The sequence below is a fragment of the Lates calcarifer genome, linkage group LG3 (assembly GCF_001640805.2).
Source record: "Lates calcarifer isolate ASB-BC8 linkage group LG3, TLL_Latcal_v3, whole genome shotgun sequence".
Taxonomy (NCBI): domain Eukaryota; kingdom Metazoa; phylum Chordata; class Actinopteri; family Centropomidae; genus Lates; species Lates calcarifer.
Window position 1 is genome coordinate 18873912 of NC_066835.1, and position 18099 is coordinate 18892010.

Sequence of the window (18099 nt, forward strand, 5' to 3'; positions counted from 1 at the left end):
CTTTATTGCTTATATAGCTCTCAGTTTTAAAAAAAAACTTCCTGTCAGACTGAAAGATGAGAATCTAGTTCCTCAAAAATGTTAATGTTGATTTAGATTTTAAATAAATTTTTAATAATGACTTTAATAAATGATTTATTCTTAGTAACAGTGAGGCCACAAACAAAATGTTGATCTATTTTTATTTAGTTTGAAACTGAACAGTTTCATATCCGTTAATGCAAATTTACAGTCAGAGCAGATGAGGACGTGTCGCCCCCTTCTGGTCCTTTTATGTCTTAACTATTTCCACCATGAGCTTTTTCCCTTTTTGTGTTTTTCAACACTTCAAGTTCAGCACAACATAAAGCATCAAATCAGTCAAACACCAACAGGACATGAATAGACAGGGACTGTTTATTTTCATTAAACAGAAAATGAATCAAAGATGTTAAAACACAGTTTCTGTTGTATTTATAAACTGTAGATGTTGAGTGAGAGTGAGAACACAAAAAAATAAAAAGATAAAAAGAAAAAGAAAAATGTAATTAATTTTTAAAAAAAAGAAAATAATAATGAAATAAAAAGAAAAGTTTATGGTAGAAAATTGTTTATAAAATATTTTACATGTGAGCTGTAGCACAACTGAAGAAGATCAATAACAAGCTGAATGATTCTGTTCAAATCAGACACAAAATATTATTCAAAGTATTTTTAATATCTGTCTGGAGGAGATCTTTAAATGTTTGCAAGGTCAAAACCAGCATCATGTCACAGATTGTTAAACTCAGGCTTAACTGGATTTCAGACACATGAGACCATATATTCTCCAGTTTCTGCTTCTTTCTCACAAATATATTTCTGATTCACTTTACAGGATCTATCATACCAGCGGATCAGGTCATAATCTCTTATCGCCCCTATCCTTGCACAGTTCTCTCCATCAGGATCATCCACTGTCCAGTTGTCTGGCTCCCATGTCATCCAAAAACTCAGACTAAGAGATGAAGAACAGAAAGAAGTGGATCAATAAAAACTTTGAACTTTGAACAGGAAATGGACAAAAATGTTTTCACAAAGATCAAACCTTGTGTTCAGTGGTGAGTCGTCCACCCACAACCATTCACCCTCTGTCTTTGAGTCTGTCAGTCCGATCCAGAACAAGTCCTCATCATGGTCCATTTTTTTTCTCACTGTTTTCTCCAGGAAACTCTGAAGAGGAAAATGTGGATGAAATTTCCTCTGTGAGACTTTTCTGTGCTGAGATGATGAAACATGATAAAATATGTGAGAACATGAATCTGCAGCAGTGTTTTATACCTGCTCCTCTCTGCTGTCTATCTTAACCAGGTCTCCTCCTCGACGTTTGCAGAAGCTTCTGCTCTCTTTCCAGGATGAACGTCTGGTGGAGAAATAATAACACTGTCCTCCATGTTGCTCCCAGCCTGTTTCACACTTCAGACATGAATCATCTTTGAAGAGATCACAGCAAAGAAATCACATGTGATTTGGAAGCAGCAGGAAGTTTAAAGGTAAAGAGTTTGAATCTGAGAGAAGCTGAGACAATCAGAGACTGTTTTCTGTCAACTGTATCTGTCAGTCCATCACTGTTTGATTAATCATCATAAGAAGATGAAAATATGTGACAAAAAAAATCTGTAACTTACTTATTTTTACCTCTGGATGTCTTGGGCAAACAGGCTGCACTGTGGTGTGTGGTTTTGTTTCACTGAGTCTCTCTGTTATGAAAGAAGATAAAAAAGATTTCACTTCCATCTGTCTCTTTACAGGAATCTGAACAGAAAAATAACTTTCACATGAGTCAAAAATGTTGAGAGGAAACACAAAGAGATACATTTGAAAGCAGATTCATATCAGTAATAAACTTTTAAAATTAAACTGAGGAATATTTCAGATCATCTAAATTTAATCCAAGATGCAAATATGTGACAGGAAAAAAAAACAATAACTTACCTTTTACTTCAGGAGGTTTTGAAGACACAGGCTGCACTGTGGTGTGTGGTTTTGTTTCATTGAGTCTCTCTGTTGTGAAAGAAGATAAAAAATTTCATCAGTCTCTTTTTTTCAGAACCTGAACAAATAAATAACAAAAATATTTCACACCAGTCAAATTGTTTCATGTTAAAGTGACTGGACAAATTTGTAGAGACTGAAGCTTTTCACAGGTGTGAACCCTGACAGACTTACCTGTGAGGTTTCTTTTCAGAGCTTCATTCTCATCTCTCAGTGTTTGGAGAGTTAGGAAATTATCTAAATCTGGTTTTAAAAACAGGAAGCAGTCAGTAAAGGTCAGTATTTTATTATGAACAATAATGACTTAAGTACTGGTCTGTTGTGATTTTCATCATGTGAAGGTGGTCAGTAGTTTCTATATTATTGTCCATAGAAACTGTAGAAACTCACAGAGACGGTAAATAACAATGACAGCAGCTGCCATCAGAGCACAGAGAACCAGCAGGGCCACTCTCTCTGATGTGACCTTTGACCCTCTGGTAGATTTTGTTTGTTGAGAGGCAGGAGCTTCACCTGTTGAACATTTAGAGGAAACAGATGTCACATGACATGAGACACACATACAGGGCCCTGGTGCACAAACACTTTGTCATTGTACAACAACCTAAATATACAAACTGACAACTTTCAGGATATGGTTTCATCAGCTTAGAATTGATCTTGAAAGGAAATCTAAATGCTGCTGTAGCAATGAACTAGGCCTGTTTTAAACTCCAAGTATATTAAAGTTTAAAGTTTAAAAGTTTAAACTGACAAGATCTATTACACATGATCAACAGATAAAAAAGCTAAACCTCAAACTTGTCTTCCTTTGTAAGAGGAGGAAGTATTTCACTGATAGCAGCAGGAAACATTTTGTCCTTTTTCTTCCATTTCTTGACTTGAATCTGCAAGACCGTTTGTTTATTTATGTGACAACTATACTGCATCACTGATGATGTGCCCTAGCTTAGCATCAGTCGATGTGTCATCACAACTATCTGGAGAAACCAGAGACTATCAGGAATAGGCTACAGATAGAAGAAAGGCGTTATACCCAGTGATGAGCACCCCAGCCAGACAGATTCAAGGTTAACAGTGAACAGTAATGGACAAACAAGGGCAAGTATAGAGTAGTTGTGCGGCAAGATCCGCAAGAGCAAGAAAAGCCTAAAGATCCACCAATTGAGGATGAAATGCAAGGAGAGATTGCAGACGCCACAATGCAATGGCCTAGCTCCTGCTGGGACAGAGGAGCAGCCGGGCCCAGAAGCACTCCACAAAGCCCAGATTGTCTAGGTTGTGCAAACAGTTTACTCAGGCAGTCAGAGAAGAGAAGACTAGAATCATAGACATCTGTCTTTTGTCGTCATCTCTGTGTCACAGTTCAGCTTCCTGTTGATTTACCACCACATCACTGGTTCTTACCTTCTGTGTAGCCCTGTGGACGACTCATTGTGCTGAGTCCTCAGGATCCTCACTTCGGTGTCAGTCGATGAGGAAACTTTCTCCAAAACAAAAAGCAACAGTTGTTGATTCTCACACGTTTCACTCAGTCTCAACAAATAAAAATGCTATAAACAGACAGACAAACAGTGGAAACAGAAAATGTTAAAAACAATCATATATGCATTTTATTTAGGACTCACCTGATTAATTTTTCTCTCCTGGATTTTGAGATTCACGCCATCGTTCATCGCTCCATCAACACCTGCTGTTTTACCACTGAGTGACCATCAGTCTCAGTCTCAGTGACTTAAAAAACAAACTTCCTGTCAGACTGAAAGATGGGGAGGAGAATCTAGTTCCTCAAAACCAGATTTTTGTTGTTTGAATAATTATTCAGTTTTAACTATTCGTTTCTAATTAAGATTTGAATAAATGATTTATTCTCAGTAACAGTGAGGCCACAGATGTTGATCCATTTTTATTTAGTTTGAAACTGAACAGTTTCATATTCATTGATGCAAATTTACAGTCAGAGCAGATGAGGACATGTCGCCCCCTTCTGGTCCTTTTATGTCTTAACTATTTCCACCATGAGCTTTTTCCCTTTTTGTGTCTTTGTGTCTTACAAGTTAAAGGTTTTAATTGTCATTTCTGTTCTCTCTCTGTTCTCTCTTTGTTCTTTTACCTTTTCATTCACTCAGCATCTGTAGTTTTCTCACTGGTGGAGAACTGCAACAAATTTTACAGCAGGAAAAAGTGAAACTTGTCGCACTCTGTCTGCTCAGTTTAATACAAACAAATACAAATAGACAGGACTGTTTATTTTCATTAAACAGAAAATGAATCAAAGATGTTAAAACACAGTTTCTGTTGTATTTCTAAACTGTAGATGTTGGATCAGTTGTATCTACAGTTTTAATGTTTTAAAGCTTCAAACAAAGAACACAAAATAATGAAATAAAAAAAAAAATGAAATAAGAAGAAAATAAGTTTATGGTTGAAATTAGTTTATAAAATATTTTAGATGTGAGCTGTAGCACAACTGAAGAAGATCAATAACAAGCTGAATGATTCTTTTCAAATCAGACACAAAATATTATTCAAAGTATTTTTAATATCTGTCTGGAGGAGATCTTTAAATGTTTACAAGGTCAAAACCAGCATCATGTCACAGATTGTTAAACTCAGGCTTAATTGGATTTCAGACACATGACCAGTGTCCGTTCTCTGCTTGTTTCTCACAAATATATTTCTGATTTGCTTTGCAGGATTTATCAAACCAGCACTTCAGATTTATTGCTCCTCCTATCACCCCCATCCTCACACAGTTCTCTCCATCAGGATCATCCACTGTCCAGTTGTCTGGCTGTTTTACCATCCAAAAACTCAGACTAAGAGATGAAGAACAGAAAGAAGTGGATCAGTAAAAACTTTGAACTTTGAACAGGAAATGGACAAAAATGTTTTCACAAAGATCAAACCTTGTGTTCAGTGGTGAGTCGTCCACCCACAACCATTCACCCTCTGTCTTTGAGTCTGTCAGTCCGATCCAGAACCTGTCCTGAACAGCCTCCATTTTTTCTCTCAGTCTATACTCCAGGAAACTCTGAAGAGGAAAATGTGGATGAAATTTCCTCTGTGAGACTTTTCTGTGCTGAGATGATGAAACATGATAAAATATGTGAGAACATAAATCTGCAGCAGTGTTTTATACCTGCTCCTCTCTGCTGTCTATCTTAACCAGGTCTCCTCCTTCACTTTGGCAGAAGCTTCTGCTCTCATTCCAGGATGAACGTCTGGTGGAGAAATAATAACACTGTCCTCCATGTTGCTCCCAGCCTGTTTCACACTTCTGACATGAATCATCTTTGAAGAGATAACAGCAAAGAAATCACATGTGATTTGGAGGCAGGAGGAAGTTTAAAGGTAAAGAGTTTGAATCTGAGCAGCTGAGACAATCAGAGACTGTTTTCCATCTCTCTGTTATGAAAGAAGATAAAAAAAGATTTCACTTCCATCTGTCTCTTCACAGGACCATCTGAACAGAAAAATAATTTTTACACTAATCAAAAATTATGAGAAGGCACATAAGGAGAGATAAATTTGAAAACAGATTCATATCATGTTCAGCTGTCAGAATTAGACTGAGGAATGTTTCAAACTATCTAAATTCAATCCAAGATGCAAATATGTGACAGCACAAATCAATAACTTACTTTTTTTTACTTCAGGATGTTTTGGGCAAACAGGCTTCACTGTGATGCATGGTTTTGTTTCACTGAGCCTCTCTGTAATGAAAGAGGATAAAAAGATTTCACCAGGTGGAGCTGAACTGAAGAAGGTTATATACAATACCAGTTTTGTCCAAAAAATGTTACATAAAGTGACTGGGCAAAGTTGTTTGAGACTGAACCCTGACAGACTTACCTGTGAGGTTTCTTCTCACAGCTTCGTACTCATCTCTCAGTGTTTGGAGGTTTTTCTTGGTTTGGAAATGAGCTAAAGCTGGTTTTAAAAACAGGAAGTATTCATTTATTGTCAGTAATAGATAATGAACAATAATGACTGTTTGATCTTTAGAAAACCATAAAGTACTGGTCTGTTGTGAATTTCTCCACATGAAGTTTGTTTGTAGATGATTTAATGTAGAAACTGTAGAAACTCACAGAGACGGTAAATAACAATGACAGCAGCTGCCATCAGAGCACAGAGAACCAGCACGGCCACTCTCTCTGATGTGACCTTTGACCCTCTGGTAGACCCACCTGTTGAACCTGTAGAGGAGACAGAGATGTCACATGACATGAGACACACATACCCCTGTTCTTCATATAAGGATAACTGAGTTATTCAGGTCATGTATGACAGAACATGTTGACATGTCATGTCATGTCATCATGTTGACTAACTGACACGAGTGTGGGTTTCTTGGCTGATTATTGAATTAATGATTACTGATTGAAGGTAATTTAATATTCATCTGGAACTGCTGTCATAGCAATAAGTCCTTAAAGGACCAGTGTGTAACACTGATGAGGATCTATCGGCAGAAATGGAATATAATATAATGAGAATGCTTGTATTAGGGTGGCATGGTGGTGCAGTGGTAAGCACCGTCTCCTCAAAGCTAGAAGGTTTGGGATTTGAACCCTGGTTTGAATGTTCTCCATAGGCTTGAGAGGGTTTCCCCCAGGTAGTCCGGTTTCCTCCCACAGTCCAAAGACATGCAAATACTCAGACAAACCGAACCAAATAGTGGCTCTACATAAGGCCTTTCACATTTTAATATTGGTGCCACAGCTTGTTACAGCTTGTTACATGTCAGCTACTACCTATGGCTTTGCAGACTAACAACTAAATACAATACCTAAATATACAGTGTTTCCCCTAGAGTGACTGATATGGGGTGGTGGGTTGTCCCATGACCGTAAATGACAACAGAACATGACAGACTCTCACACTGAGCTGAATTGTGCACAGAAATTAGGTAAAAAAACTTATCTTTCTTGTCAGACTAGTTGATGTGTAGTTGATGCCACTTTGTCACTTGACGGCCACTTGACGGCCATCCATTCCCCCAGGGAGAATGAGAGTGAGGGGACGGGTATTCAGTTGGTTGCAATCTGCACTCTCACCACTAGATGCCACTAAATCCTATACACTGATCCTTTAAGCCCTTTAAGTGCAGCTTATTCATAGTGAGCTGGATCATGGCTAAGAGTTCTAGGGTGAACTTCTGATATAATTCAGATTTTAGATGAGAACATAAAATCATTAGGCTTTGTGGATGTGATGAGCACAATTACATTTTGAGAATGAAGAGTTACCTGCATTTATATGTGATAAAATGTACAATAAAATAAACCTTTATCTGCTAAAAAAAAACAACCAAACCAAATTTAGTTTTAGACACTGCAGAAAGATTTCTCTATAACATTGTGGAACAAAATAAAGGTTTGTACATACATTGAGACATTGTGTGCCAAAAATTTCTCTACAAACATTTTGCCATTGCGCAAACATTTTGTCATTGTACAAATATTGTGCAACACAAAAAACAAACAAAACAAAACTTGGTATAATGTTATTGCAATAGCTTTCTTTCTTCCTCTCTGGTGACTGGCAGATGGGAAAAGAGATGAAGAGAAAAAAAATCTGCAAGTACTGGTTTAAACCCTTTAAAGGTACATTATCTTTGTCATTAAAGGTCAATCAAACTTTTTATTTACTTAATTCACCTCTGCTGAGGCCTGTATGACTGATGCTGCTTGAGCAGTAAAATGGGCCTATTTTCTTAATTATGATCTGCTGAGAAGTGCTCTAAATATACAAATTTCCAACTTTTCTTCAGATAGTTCATATATATGTGTTAATACGTCTCCAGTTGATATTGTAAAACTATGTAAGTTTTAGAGTATGATTCCATCAGCTTAGAAGTGATCTTAAAGGAAGTTTGTTTTTATCTAAATGCTGCCATAGCAATGACGTAGGCCTGTTTTCTGATCAACTAAAAAAAAAAAAAAAACTAAATGTCAAGCATGACTGGCTTTATAAAAAGAGAAAGTATTTCACAGCAGAAAACATTTAGTCCTGTTCCCCCCATTTCTTGGCACCCCAGCCAAACAGATTCAAGATTAAAGATGAACATCAGTGGACAAATGATAACAAGTATGGAATGTTTGTGTGGCAAAATCTGCAAGAACCAGAGAGGCCTAAATCAATCAAGGATGAAATGCAAGGAGAGTTTGAGAGCACTGTAAGGCCAAGGTCTTGCACTTGGTGAGACAGAGGGCCAGGAATCAGGCCCAGAATCACTCCACAGAGCCCAGATCATCCAGGTTGTGTAAACAGTTCCTTCGGTCAGAGAGGAGAGAAGAGAAGGATGAGGAAGACATAAGCCTGCCAAACAACAGAGTAGCAGAAGTCTGACGAAGATGCAGATATGGTGCTGGAGGCAACAGACAAAGAGGACGTGGAGAGAAGGTTGCAAACTACAGTGACCATCATAGTGAGCATGGGAGGTCAGCATCAAACCTCCCATCAGCTGATGCTTGAGGCTGAGCAATACAGGAGACAATGGGGGGAGAGGTTTTGGAAGCGGCCTGCCTTCATCATCAACTCATCAAGCAGCTCCATGAGACCCAGTGGACGCCTCGCCTGTTGGAAAGAAGTCAACCTACACCTCCATGACACCTTCACTGGCCCCATCAGAAACCAAGATCTAGAAAACTGTGAGGCTGTGATAAGACCACCAGAAAAGGCTGAGGCATTTGACCTTAGGGAGCTGCTCCTGAAAGAAGTCCAGGGTGTGGTGAAGAAAGCAAGGGCCAGGTCAGCACCAGGACCAAGCAGAACATCTCACACGGTGTATAAACACTGCCCCAGGCTGTTGCCCCAACAACAGGTGTGTATACCTAAAGACTAGGGAATTCACGGGTTTACCAACACGGGATTCTGCCAAGGATCTTGTGGCCAGTGCTCCTCCACCTGAATTCCTGATCTCCACCATCTCAGAACTGGAAAGGAGAGTTAGTCATTAACTGAGGAGATGGCTAGGTCTGCCAAAGAGCTTGAGCAGAATCACCCTCTATGGAAACACCTGAAAACCAAGGCTCCCCCTGAAATCCATGGAGGAGGAGTTAAAGGTCTTGTGTGCAAGGGAGGCGCTGCAGTTCTGAGAGTCAAGCAAAATTAAAGTCTTGGGTAGAAGTCAAGACCAGTAGGAAATGGAGAGCAGAGGCTGTGGTTGAGGAGGCAGTGTTATGGCTATGCCATGTAGTCCTGATGGGAACAATGGCCAGAGGAGGGGCTGGGCGGCAACTGGGCTAGGTGAGGTGAGAGTTGCTACTGAGGAGGAGAGGTCTAGCAGAGCAGTGCAAATGAAACAGTAGGGCACCCGGACCTGAGGGGAGCAAGTTGTAGAGAGGAAGAACTTGTGGTCTGACCTCCAGAGGCCAGACCACACCCCATCAGGTTCTTGGTCCAGGGAATTTAACAAATGGAGTTGATATCTCTGTCTGTTGTCATCACTTCTGTGTCATCTTGGAGCTGCAATGTTGTGTTTAACCTGGGGGCTGTTTTTCAGAGTTCCCCATCCTGTTAATTTACCACCACATCACTGGTTCTTACCTTCTGTGTAGCTCTGTGGACGACTCATTGTGCTGAGTCTTCAGGATCCTCACTTCAGTGTCAGTGGTGTCAGTTGATGAGGAAACTTTCTCTGAAACAAAAAGCAACAATTATTGATTTGCACATGTTTAACTCAGGCTCTAACAAATAAAATGCTGTCCTAATAATAATAATGATGATATTGATAATAATTTTATGTATGTAGTACCTTGCAAAACAATGGTTACAAATTGCAATTAGAAGAGTGCAAGAAATCAGAATCAAAGACAGTGAATCAAACAACATAAAATCAATTTGAATAGAGGCAACAAATAAAATGACATATAAACCAGTTAAAAGTAATTGTAGAAAAAGGATTTAAGTAACTTATAAAAGTTACAGATAAAATAATTATTCTAATAATTAATTATATTAATTATGCAAGTCATTCTGCAAGTTTTAAGAGATTATTTAAAGGCAGTTTAAAAGACAATGAGGTTTCTAGTGTAAGTTCCTCGTGTAAACTGTTTCAGAGGGTTGGGGTCCTAACAGCAAAAGCCCTGTCACCCTTGGTTTTCACCCTTGCCTTGTTCTAAAGGAACTCCAAGGTTCTTTTTCTGAGGAGTTAAACTTAAGAAAAATTGCAGCCATCAAATCCTTAATTGCAGCTAGGCAATTATACATCAAAAACAATTTGGCTGATTCAGATGGTTTACAGGATAAATAGAACAGAGTATCATCTGCGTAGCAATGAAATGAAATATCATTCTGTTTGATAATTTGGCCAAAAGGGAGTAAATAAAGAGAGAATAAAAGTGGTCCTAGAATGGAGCACTGTGACACCCCATAAGATAGATAGATCTATCTATAGATAGATAAATAGTCACGCAGTGTAAACAGAAAATGTTAAATGTCAGTCATATATACATCATATTTAGGACTCACCGCTTTAATTTTGCCCCTCTGCTCTTTTTTTTTTTTTTTTAGGATTTTCCAATACACACAAATGTGCAGCTCACCATCCACATCTGCTATTCTACCACTGTGTGACCATCAGTCTCAGTCACAGTGACTTTAGTGTTTCACAGCTTTCAGTAAAAGAACAAACTTCCTGTCAGACTAAAAGATGGGGAACCAGGGAACCAGGTTTTTGTTATTGTTTATTTAGATTTTACATTAATTTTAAACAAGCATTGAATAAATGATTTATTCTCAGCAACAATGAGGCCATATATGAGATGTTGGTCCATTTTTATTTAGTTTGAAACTGAACAGTTTCATATTCATTGATGCAAATTTACAGTCAGAGCAGATGAGGACGTGTCGCCCCCTTCTGGTCTTTTTATGTCTTAACTATTTCCACCATGAGCTTTTTCCCTTTTTGTGTTTTTCAACACTTCAAGTTCAGCACAACATAAAGCATCAAATCAGTCAAACACCAACAGGACATGAATAGACAGGGACTGTTTATTTTCATTAAACAGAAAATGAATCAAAGATGTTAAAAATTTCTGTTGTATTTATAAATTATAGATGTTGGATCAGTTGTATCCACAGTTTTAATGGTTTTAAGTTCAAAAGATAGTGAGAACACAAAAAAAATGAAAAGATTAAAAGAAAAAGAAAATGTAATTAAAAAATAAAAAGAATGAAATAAAAGGAAAATAAGTTTATGGTTGAAAATTGTTTATAAAATATTTTACAGGTGAGCTGTAGCACAACTGAAGAAGATCAATAACAAGCTGAATGATTCTGTACAAATCAGACACAAAATATTATTCAAAGTATTTTTAATATCTGTCTGGAGGAGATCTTTAGATGTTTGCAAGGTCAAAACCAACATCATGTCACAGATTGTTAAACTCAGGCTTAACTGCATTTCAGACACATGTATAACATCTAGTTTCTGCTTTTTTTCTCACAAATGTATCTCTGAGACACTTTACAGGATTTATCAAACCAGCACCTCAGATTTATTGCTCCTCCTCTCACCCCCATCCTCACACAGTCCTCTCCATCAGGATCCTCCCCAGTCCAGTCGTCTGACTCCCATGTCATCCAAAAACTCAGACTAAGAGATGAAGAACAGAAAGAAGTGGATCAATAAAAACTTTGAACTTTGAACAGGAAATGGACAAAAATGTTTTCACAAAGATCAAACCTTGTGTTCAGTGGTGAGTCGTCCACCCACAACCATTCACCCTCTGTCTTTGAGTCTGTCAGTCCGATCCAGAACTTGTCCTCAGGATCGTCCATTATGTCTCTCAGTCTATACTCCAGGAAACTCTGAAGAGGAAAATGTGGATGAAATTTCCTCTGTGAGACTTTTCTGTGCTGAGATGATGAAACATGATAAAATATGTGAGAACATGAATCTGCAGCAGTGTTTTATACCTGCTCCTCTCTGCTGTCTATCTTAACCAGGTCTCCTCCTCGACGTTTGCACAAGCTTCTGCTCTCTTCCCAGGATGAACGGCTGGTGGAGAAATAATAACACTGTCCTCCATGTTGCTCCCAGCCTGTTTCACACTTCAGACATGAATCATCTTTGAAGAGATCACAGAAAAGAAATCACGTGATTTGGAAGCAGCAGGAAGTTTAAAGGTAAAGAGTTTGAATCTGAGAGAAGCTGAGACAATCAGAGACTGTTTTCTGTCAACTGTATCGGTCAGTCCATCACTGTTTGATTAATCATCATCAGAAGATGCAAATATGTGACAAGAAAAATGAGTAACTTACTTATTTTTACTTCAGGAGGTGTTGGGCAAACAGGGGGCACCGTGATGCATGGTTTTGTTTCACTGAGTCTCTCTGTTATGAAAGAGGATAAAAAAGATTTCACTTTCATCAGCCTCTTTACAGGAATTTGAATAGAAAAGTAAATTTCACACAAGTCAAAAATGTTGAGAGTAAACACAAAGAGATACATTTGAAAGCAGATTCATATCCAGAATCAACTTTTAGAATTAAACTGAGGAATATTTCAGATAATCTAAATTTAATCCAAGATGCAAATATGTGACAGGAAAAAAACAATAACTTACCTTTTACTTCAGGAGGTTTTGAAGACACAGGCTGCACTGTGGTGCATGGTTTTGTTTCACTGAGTCTCTCTGTTATGAAAGAAGATAAAAAATTTCATCAGTCTCTTTTTTTCAGAACCTGAACAAACAAGTAACAAAAATATTTCACACCAGTCAAATTGTTTCACGTTAAAGTGGCTGGAGACTGAAGCTTTTCACAGGTGTGAACCCTGACAGACTTACCTGTGAGGTTTCTTTTCAGAGCTTCATTCTCATCTCTAAGTGTTTGGAGAGTTTGGAAGTTATCTAAATCTGGTTTTAAAAACAGGAAGTAGTCAGTAAAGGTCAGTAATAGATAATGAATAATAATGACTGATTTTTATAAAATCATAAAGTCTGTTGTGATTTTCTTCACATGAAATTATTTGTTTATTATTTCATGTAGAAAATGTAGAAACTCACAGAGACCATAAATAACAATGGCAGCAGTTGCCATCAGAGCACAGAGAACCATCAGGGCCACTCTCTCTGATGTGAACTTTGACCCTCTGGTAGATTTTGTTTGTTGAGAGGCAGGAGCTTCACCTGTTGAACCTGTAGAGGAGACACATGATATGAGACACATGTTTAGATATGCACAGAGGGTGATAATTGAAGTGTATTCAATTATTGTTCAATAACCAATGGTGGACAGTACTTGAGTATTTTAATTTTCTAGCACTTCATATTTATATTTCATTGTATTTCAGAAATGAATATTCTACTTTTAAATCCATTACATTTATGTGACAATTTTAGTTACTTTACAGATTCAGATTATTAATACAAAATATAACCAACTAATAAATTACAGTTTGTTTTTATAGATTACTTACTCAGCAGTACATTGTTAAAATTAGCTCCACCTTGACCAGCAATAGTTGTTATGTGCATAGTGTTATGTAAATGTGCCCAAATATTGGTGAATAGTCCTCGAGGAGCCCAGTGTTCATTTTGAGTAATGCTTTGACCAGTCATCAAACTCTGCACGCCGTGCCATCACACATCTGCTGGGCTCCATGACAGGTGACACCGGTCTCTAGCCCTGACCTGAAGTTCCTCTGAGCTGACTTAGGCTACTTTTAAGCTGCTTGTATTATCAGTGAAGTACTTCTACTCTGTAGTATTGCTTATTTTGCACAACAAAAAGATCACAGTCCTTCCTCCACTATTGTCAACAGCACATGAACTGATATTATCAGTGAAACTAGCAGCTCTCTGACATCATAAGTGTCACTTCCTTGCAGTGCTTTTGTATTAGATGGTGTTAGATTACACAGATGTTCATTTTATTGTAGATTATTAAAACAGGAAAACATGTTTTGCTGCAACACACAAACAGCAGCATTCCTCCAATGAGGTGCTCAACCTCATTACCAATGTTGTTCACATAATTTGGCACCCACAGTTTCCTTTACCACTGTGGTAACCTACAGTGTTTGTTTGTTTGTGGGAACATTTGAGTCTGTGGTGCATTTAGTGCAGATTTTTCCATGACACACAAACATCACTGCTTCATCTCACACCATCTCCACAGCATAATACGAACAGGAAACATCGGACTTGCTTGATGCCTAGGTAAGTTTTTCTCTCATCTCAGCTGACCCGTGTAACTGATGCTGTGGAAGCAGTAGAGCTGATTTTCTCGGTTATAATCAGATGACAAACAGAGAAACAAACTAAACACTAATTTCCAATTTAAATACCTAAAACTCTTCAAATATATTTGTAATATGATTCAGAAATATATGATTTAAAACCTTTTAATAGAACAGGCTTTTCCCTAAATCTTTCTAATGAGCTTTGATGAACTGATGAAGAAGTTTAACTTCAAACTACCTTTTGTTTACTGTAATAACTGATGATAGCTGCTATTCGCTGTGCATCACTGTACCCTTTACATAAATATAAACTGACATCTCTATGAAAACAAAAATTTCATAAAGAGAAATCAGCACAAAGCTGAATTAAGCCTCAGAATACTCTTTGATTTGGTTCATGTATAAGTTATTAAACTGACCCTGAATAATTTACCACCACATGAATTTGACAGTTGTAGTTGACATCTCTGTCTTTGTTGATATTTATCTGTCATCTTTTAGCAGCTGCGACAACTTTACACAAACTCCTGAAAACAGCACTTTCTGTCAGAGAGAGGTTTAAATCAATCATTTGATTTATTAATTATTGATCTTTCATGATGATACAGTCATTTACAGGATCAATACTCTATTTTAAGAGACTACAGTTGAACTAGTGGCTGTTTGCCTGATGACAGGAGGTCACCTTCACCTTCCTGTTGATTTACCACCACATCACTGGTTCTTACCTTCTTTGTAGCCCCGTGGACGACTCATGGTGCTGAGTTCTCAGGATCTTCACTTCGGTGTCATTCGATGAGGAAACGTTCTCTGAAACAGAAAGAAACAATTGCTAATTCTCACACCCATGGACTTGGTGATGTAACTGGGCAAATAATAATAATAATAATAATAAAAATATTATGCTTTAGTGTCTTTCTTTTTGGTGAGAGTTTTATGGATTGGGTCAAATTACTATATTCAGCACCACAAACAATAGCCTCTATTAATGGGACAATGTCTTCTCCATTCTTAATAAGTAAAAGTACAAAACAAGGTTGCCCTTTATCTCCTTTATTATTTGCATTAGTAATTGAGCCCTTAGCAGAAGTGATTAGCTCTTGTTCTAGAATTAGTGGTATCCAAACTAAACCTGTATGCTGATGACATAATTTTATTTTTGAGCAATCCCGCGTCCTCGGTCCCAGCTATTATCAAGATAATTAATGAGTTTGGGTTGTTGGGTTGTTCTCTGGATATAAGATTAGTTCTGGAAAATCATTGGGACTTCACTTGGGAATTTAAGATACTCTTTTCTGAAATACATTCCTTTGAAGTTGTCTCCCAATGGGTTTAAATCTCTAGGTATTTTTGATTCTGTGAATTTTGAAGATATGATCAAATTTAATTCAGACCAAGTGGTGAAGAAAATTAGAAAAGGGGGAATAGCACTTCCTAATATAATGCACCCTTCACGGATAAGCAGTATAGATAATGGATGGATTAGGAAAACTGTCAGAAATACTCTCAAAACTTGGAATCAGCTTTGTAGGCATTGTGAAATAATGAATCAACACCTGGCACCTGGTTCTGGCACCAGTTTTATCTAATCTGGATTTTGTGCAGTCTTGTTCAGATGTGGGTTTGAAAATATGGAAAGATGCTGTAATTTCTAAAATACTAAATCTTGTTCGCTATTTACAATAGAGTTACATCCAATCCATACCAATATTTAAGGCATATGAATCAATTGGAAAAGATTTTATTGAAAGCTTCTTTTCTAAGGAAGAAAATTATAAGTTATATACGCAATCAAATTTTAACCTCTCTGCTATAAAGAATAAAATGTCTTGGGACGAAGATTTTGAGTCCCGCTTGGGTGATGATGATATGGGGCAAAACATCCTATTGAATGCAAAGAAAATCACATGCTCTAATAAATTCTATGAGACCCAATATAAAATTATTCACAGACTACATGTAACCCCAGTTATTCGATGTAAATAAGACCCTACATGCTCCCCACTATGTTGGAAATTTAAAAATACCTGTGGTACATATAGCCATTTCATATGGTTGTGCCCAAAAATCTCAACTTTTTGGTTGTCAGTCCAAGGTGAGATTAAGAAAGTATTTGGGATAGATATACCGCTAAATTCACATTATTTTGTACTGGGATTAGATTCAAAGTATGAAGGTGGACACTCGTAGAATCGTTGTGTGTGTATATTAGAAATAAAGAACATATTGATAATATTATAACCTATATAACAGGACTTTTTTTAATTTAAATGACCAAAAAGAGTATAATAAGGTTGTCAAAGCCACCCCACAATCTATAATTTTGTTGTCCTTTACCTTATGTCTAAATAATGTAAGTCCGCAGGTTCCTGAGCTTTTGGTGAATGGACATGAATTTACATCAAATTTGCTGAAGTTTCCAATTGCACCAAAAGCAAAGGAGGTTCACTTTAAAATTATCAACGGAGTTTATCCTTCTGGAGTATTTTTAAGACAGTGTTTTGCTGTAGATCATAATAATTAACACTTAAATAAGACTGAAAGAAAACATATGTTAAGTAGCTGTTATCTTTTGGGAAGATTTGCATTACTGTTTATTTCCTAAAATTATTAATCTCCTTGAACTATCCAAAGAAAATGTCATCTTTGGTATTTTTTTGGGAAATGGATCACATGACTTGGCAGTAAACGCAATCAATATCCTTGGGAAAATGTTCTCACATAAATGTAGCTTCTTCAAAACACAACCGAAATTCTACACTTTTCCTAAGGAACTATGCCATTACTTTTCTTCACTGGAACTGATGGAGAGAAAGAACATTCTGAAGCACTGCAATTTGATAAAGGAACTCAAACTTGACTTTAAAAAAAACTCCTATGACTCCACCCTCTATTTTTGATTTCTTTCTTTATTTTGTATTCTCTTAATTATTTTATTATTATCTTTTCATTCTTTCACTCGTCCAATGTCTGGTTTACATTTGAGGTTATATGGATTTGTACTTTGTCATTTATGTCTGTTTAAAATACAAAATTTAATAAAAAAAAAAAAATCAAACAAAAAAACATTGATTGGAAAAAAGGAGTACTGCTTTGTTAACCTCCCCCACAGGCCATCTTTTGATACCGCCATCTTGATTTCAGCTCCTTTGTTTTAACCCACGCGGCTCACGACAAAGGAGCTATCTCAAATCAGCCATCCCGCCATTGTCTAATTTCCCACAGACACTCACGCACACCTGTAAATAGTGTTTGTGGATTAGGTTATATTTAGTGTTTTATCATTTCATTTTGCCATTGTTCATTTGTTTTGCTGGTCTGTTAAATGTTGTGTAAAGCTGAATATTACCAATCTCTATGCTGCTGAACTCCAAATTCTTCAACTTTTACTAACTATCAATAGGTTAATTTTGGTTGTAGTTATTAACTTAATTATTAATCAAGGTTCCATATTGATAGTTAATATTTAAGAGACTGATTTAGGGAATTGGCTATCTGGTGTCCCAAGGTATATTTAATGTAAATTAAATCAAATTACTTCATATAATAATTAATTACTTAATATTTTTAATTTTAATTTTTTCAAACTAATAACATAACATAACATAACAGATAGATAGGACTCACCGGATTAATCTCTCTTTTTAGATTCACACCACTGTTCAGTGCTCCATCAACATCTGCTGTTTTACCACTGAGTGACCATCAGTCTCAGCCTCAGTGACTTTATTGCTTATATAGCTCTCAGTTTAAAAAAACAACTTCCTGTCAGACTGAAAGATGAGAATCTAGTTCCTCAAAAATGTTAATGTGGATTTAGATTTTAAATAATTTTTTAATAATGACTTTAATAAATGATTTATTCTTAGTAACAGTGAGGCCACAAA

At 36.9% G+C, this 18099-nt stretch overlaps 2 protein-coding genes across 11 annotated transcripts in view; both read right to left on the minus strand.

Annotated features, from left to right (window-relative positions):
* The window catches only part of LOC108881893 (C-type lectin domain family 4 member C-like), a 29433-nt gene extending 11510 nt beyond the window's left edge, over positions 1-17923 (minus strand). Inside the window, 2 exon segments of the mRNA XM_051068490.1 lie at positions 14941-15022; positions 17840-17923. Of these exon segments, the coding sequence (XP_050924447.1) occupies positions 14941-14968 (28 nt within the window). The 5' untranslated portion in view covers positions 14969-15022; positions 17840-17923.
* LOC108881936 (perlucin-like protein) lies at positions 726-14896 on the minus strand. 10 transcript variants are annotated; one of them, XM_051068474.1, is made up of 8 exons: positions 13448-13673; positions 13035-13166; positions 12816-12884; positions 12594-12662; positions 1647-1718; positions 1300-1451; positions 1067-1191; positions 726-976 (listed from the first exon to the last, which is right to left on the minus strand). In XM_051068474.1, the coding sequence occupies exons 1-8, from the start codon at positions 13587-13589 to the stop codon at positions 784-786; spliced, it is 954 nt and encodes a 317-aa protein (XP_050924431.1). In that variant the 5' UTR covers positions 13590-13673; the 3' UTR covers positions 726-783. The 10 variants fall into 10 exon arrangements, with proteins under 10 accessions (XP_050924431.1, XP_050924428.1, XP_050924421.1 ...); XM_051068471.1 differs by lacking the exon at positions 1647-1718 and adding an exon at positions 12289-12360 and having other exon boundaries at positions 13448-13668; XM_051068464.1 differs by lacking the exons at positions 1300-1451; positions 1647-1718 and adding exons at positions 11944-12095; positions 12289-12360 and having other exon boundaries at positions 13448-13663.
* Positions 17924-18099: the final 176 nt, after the last annotated feature.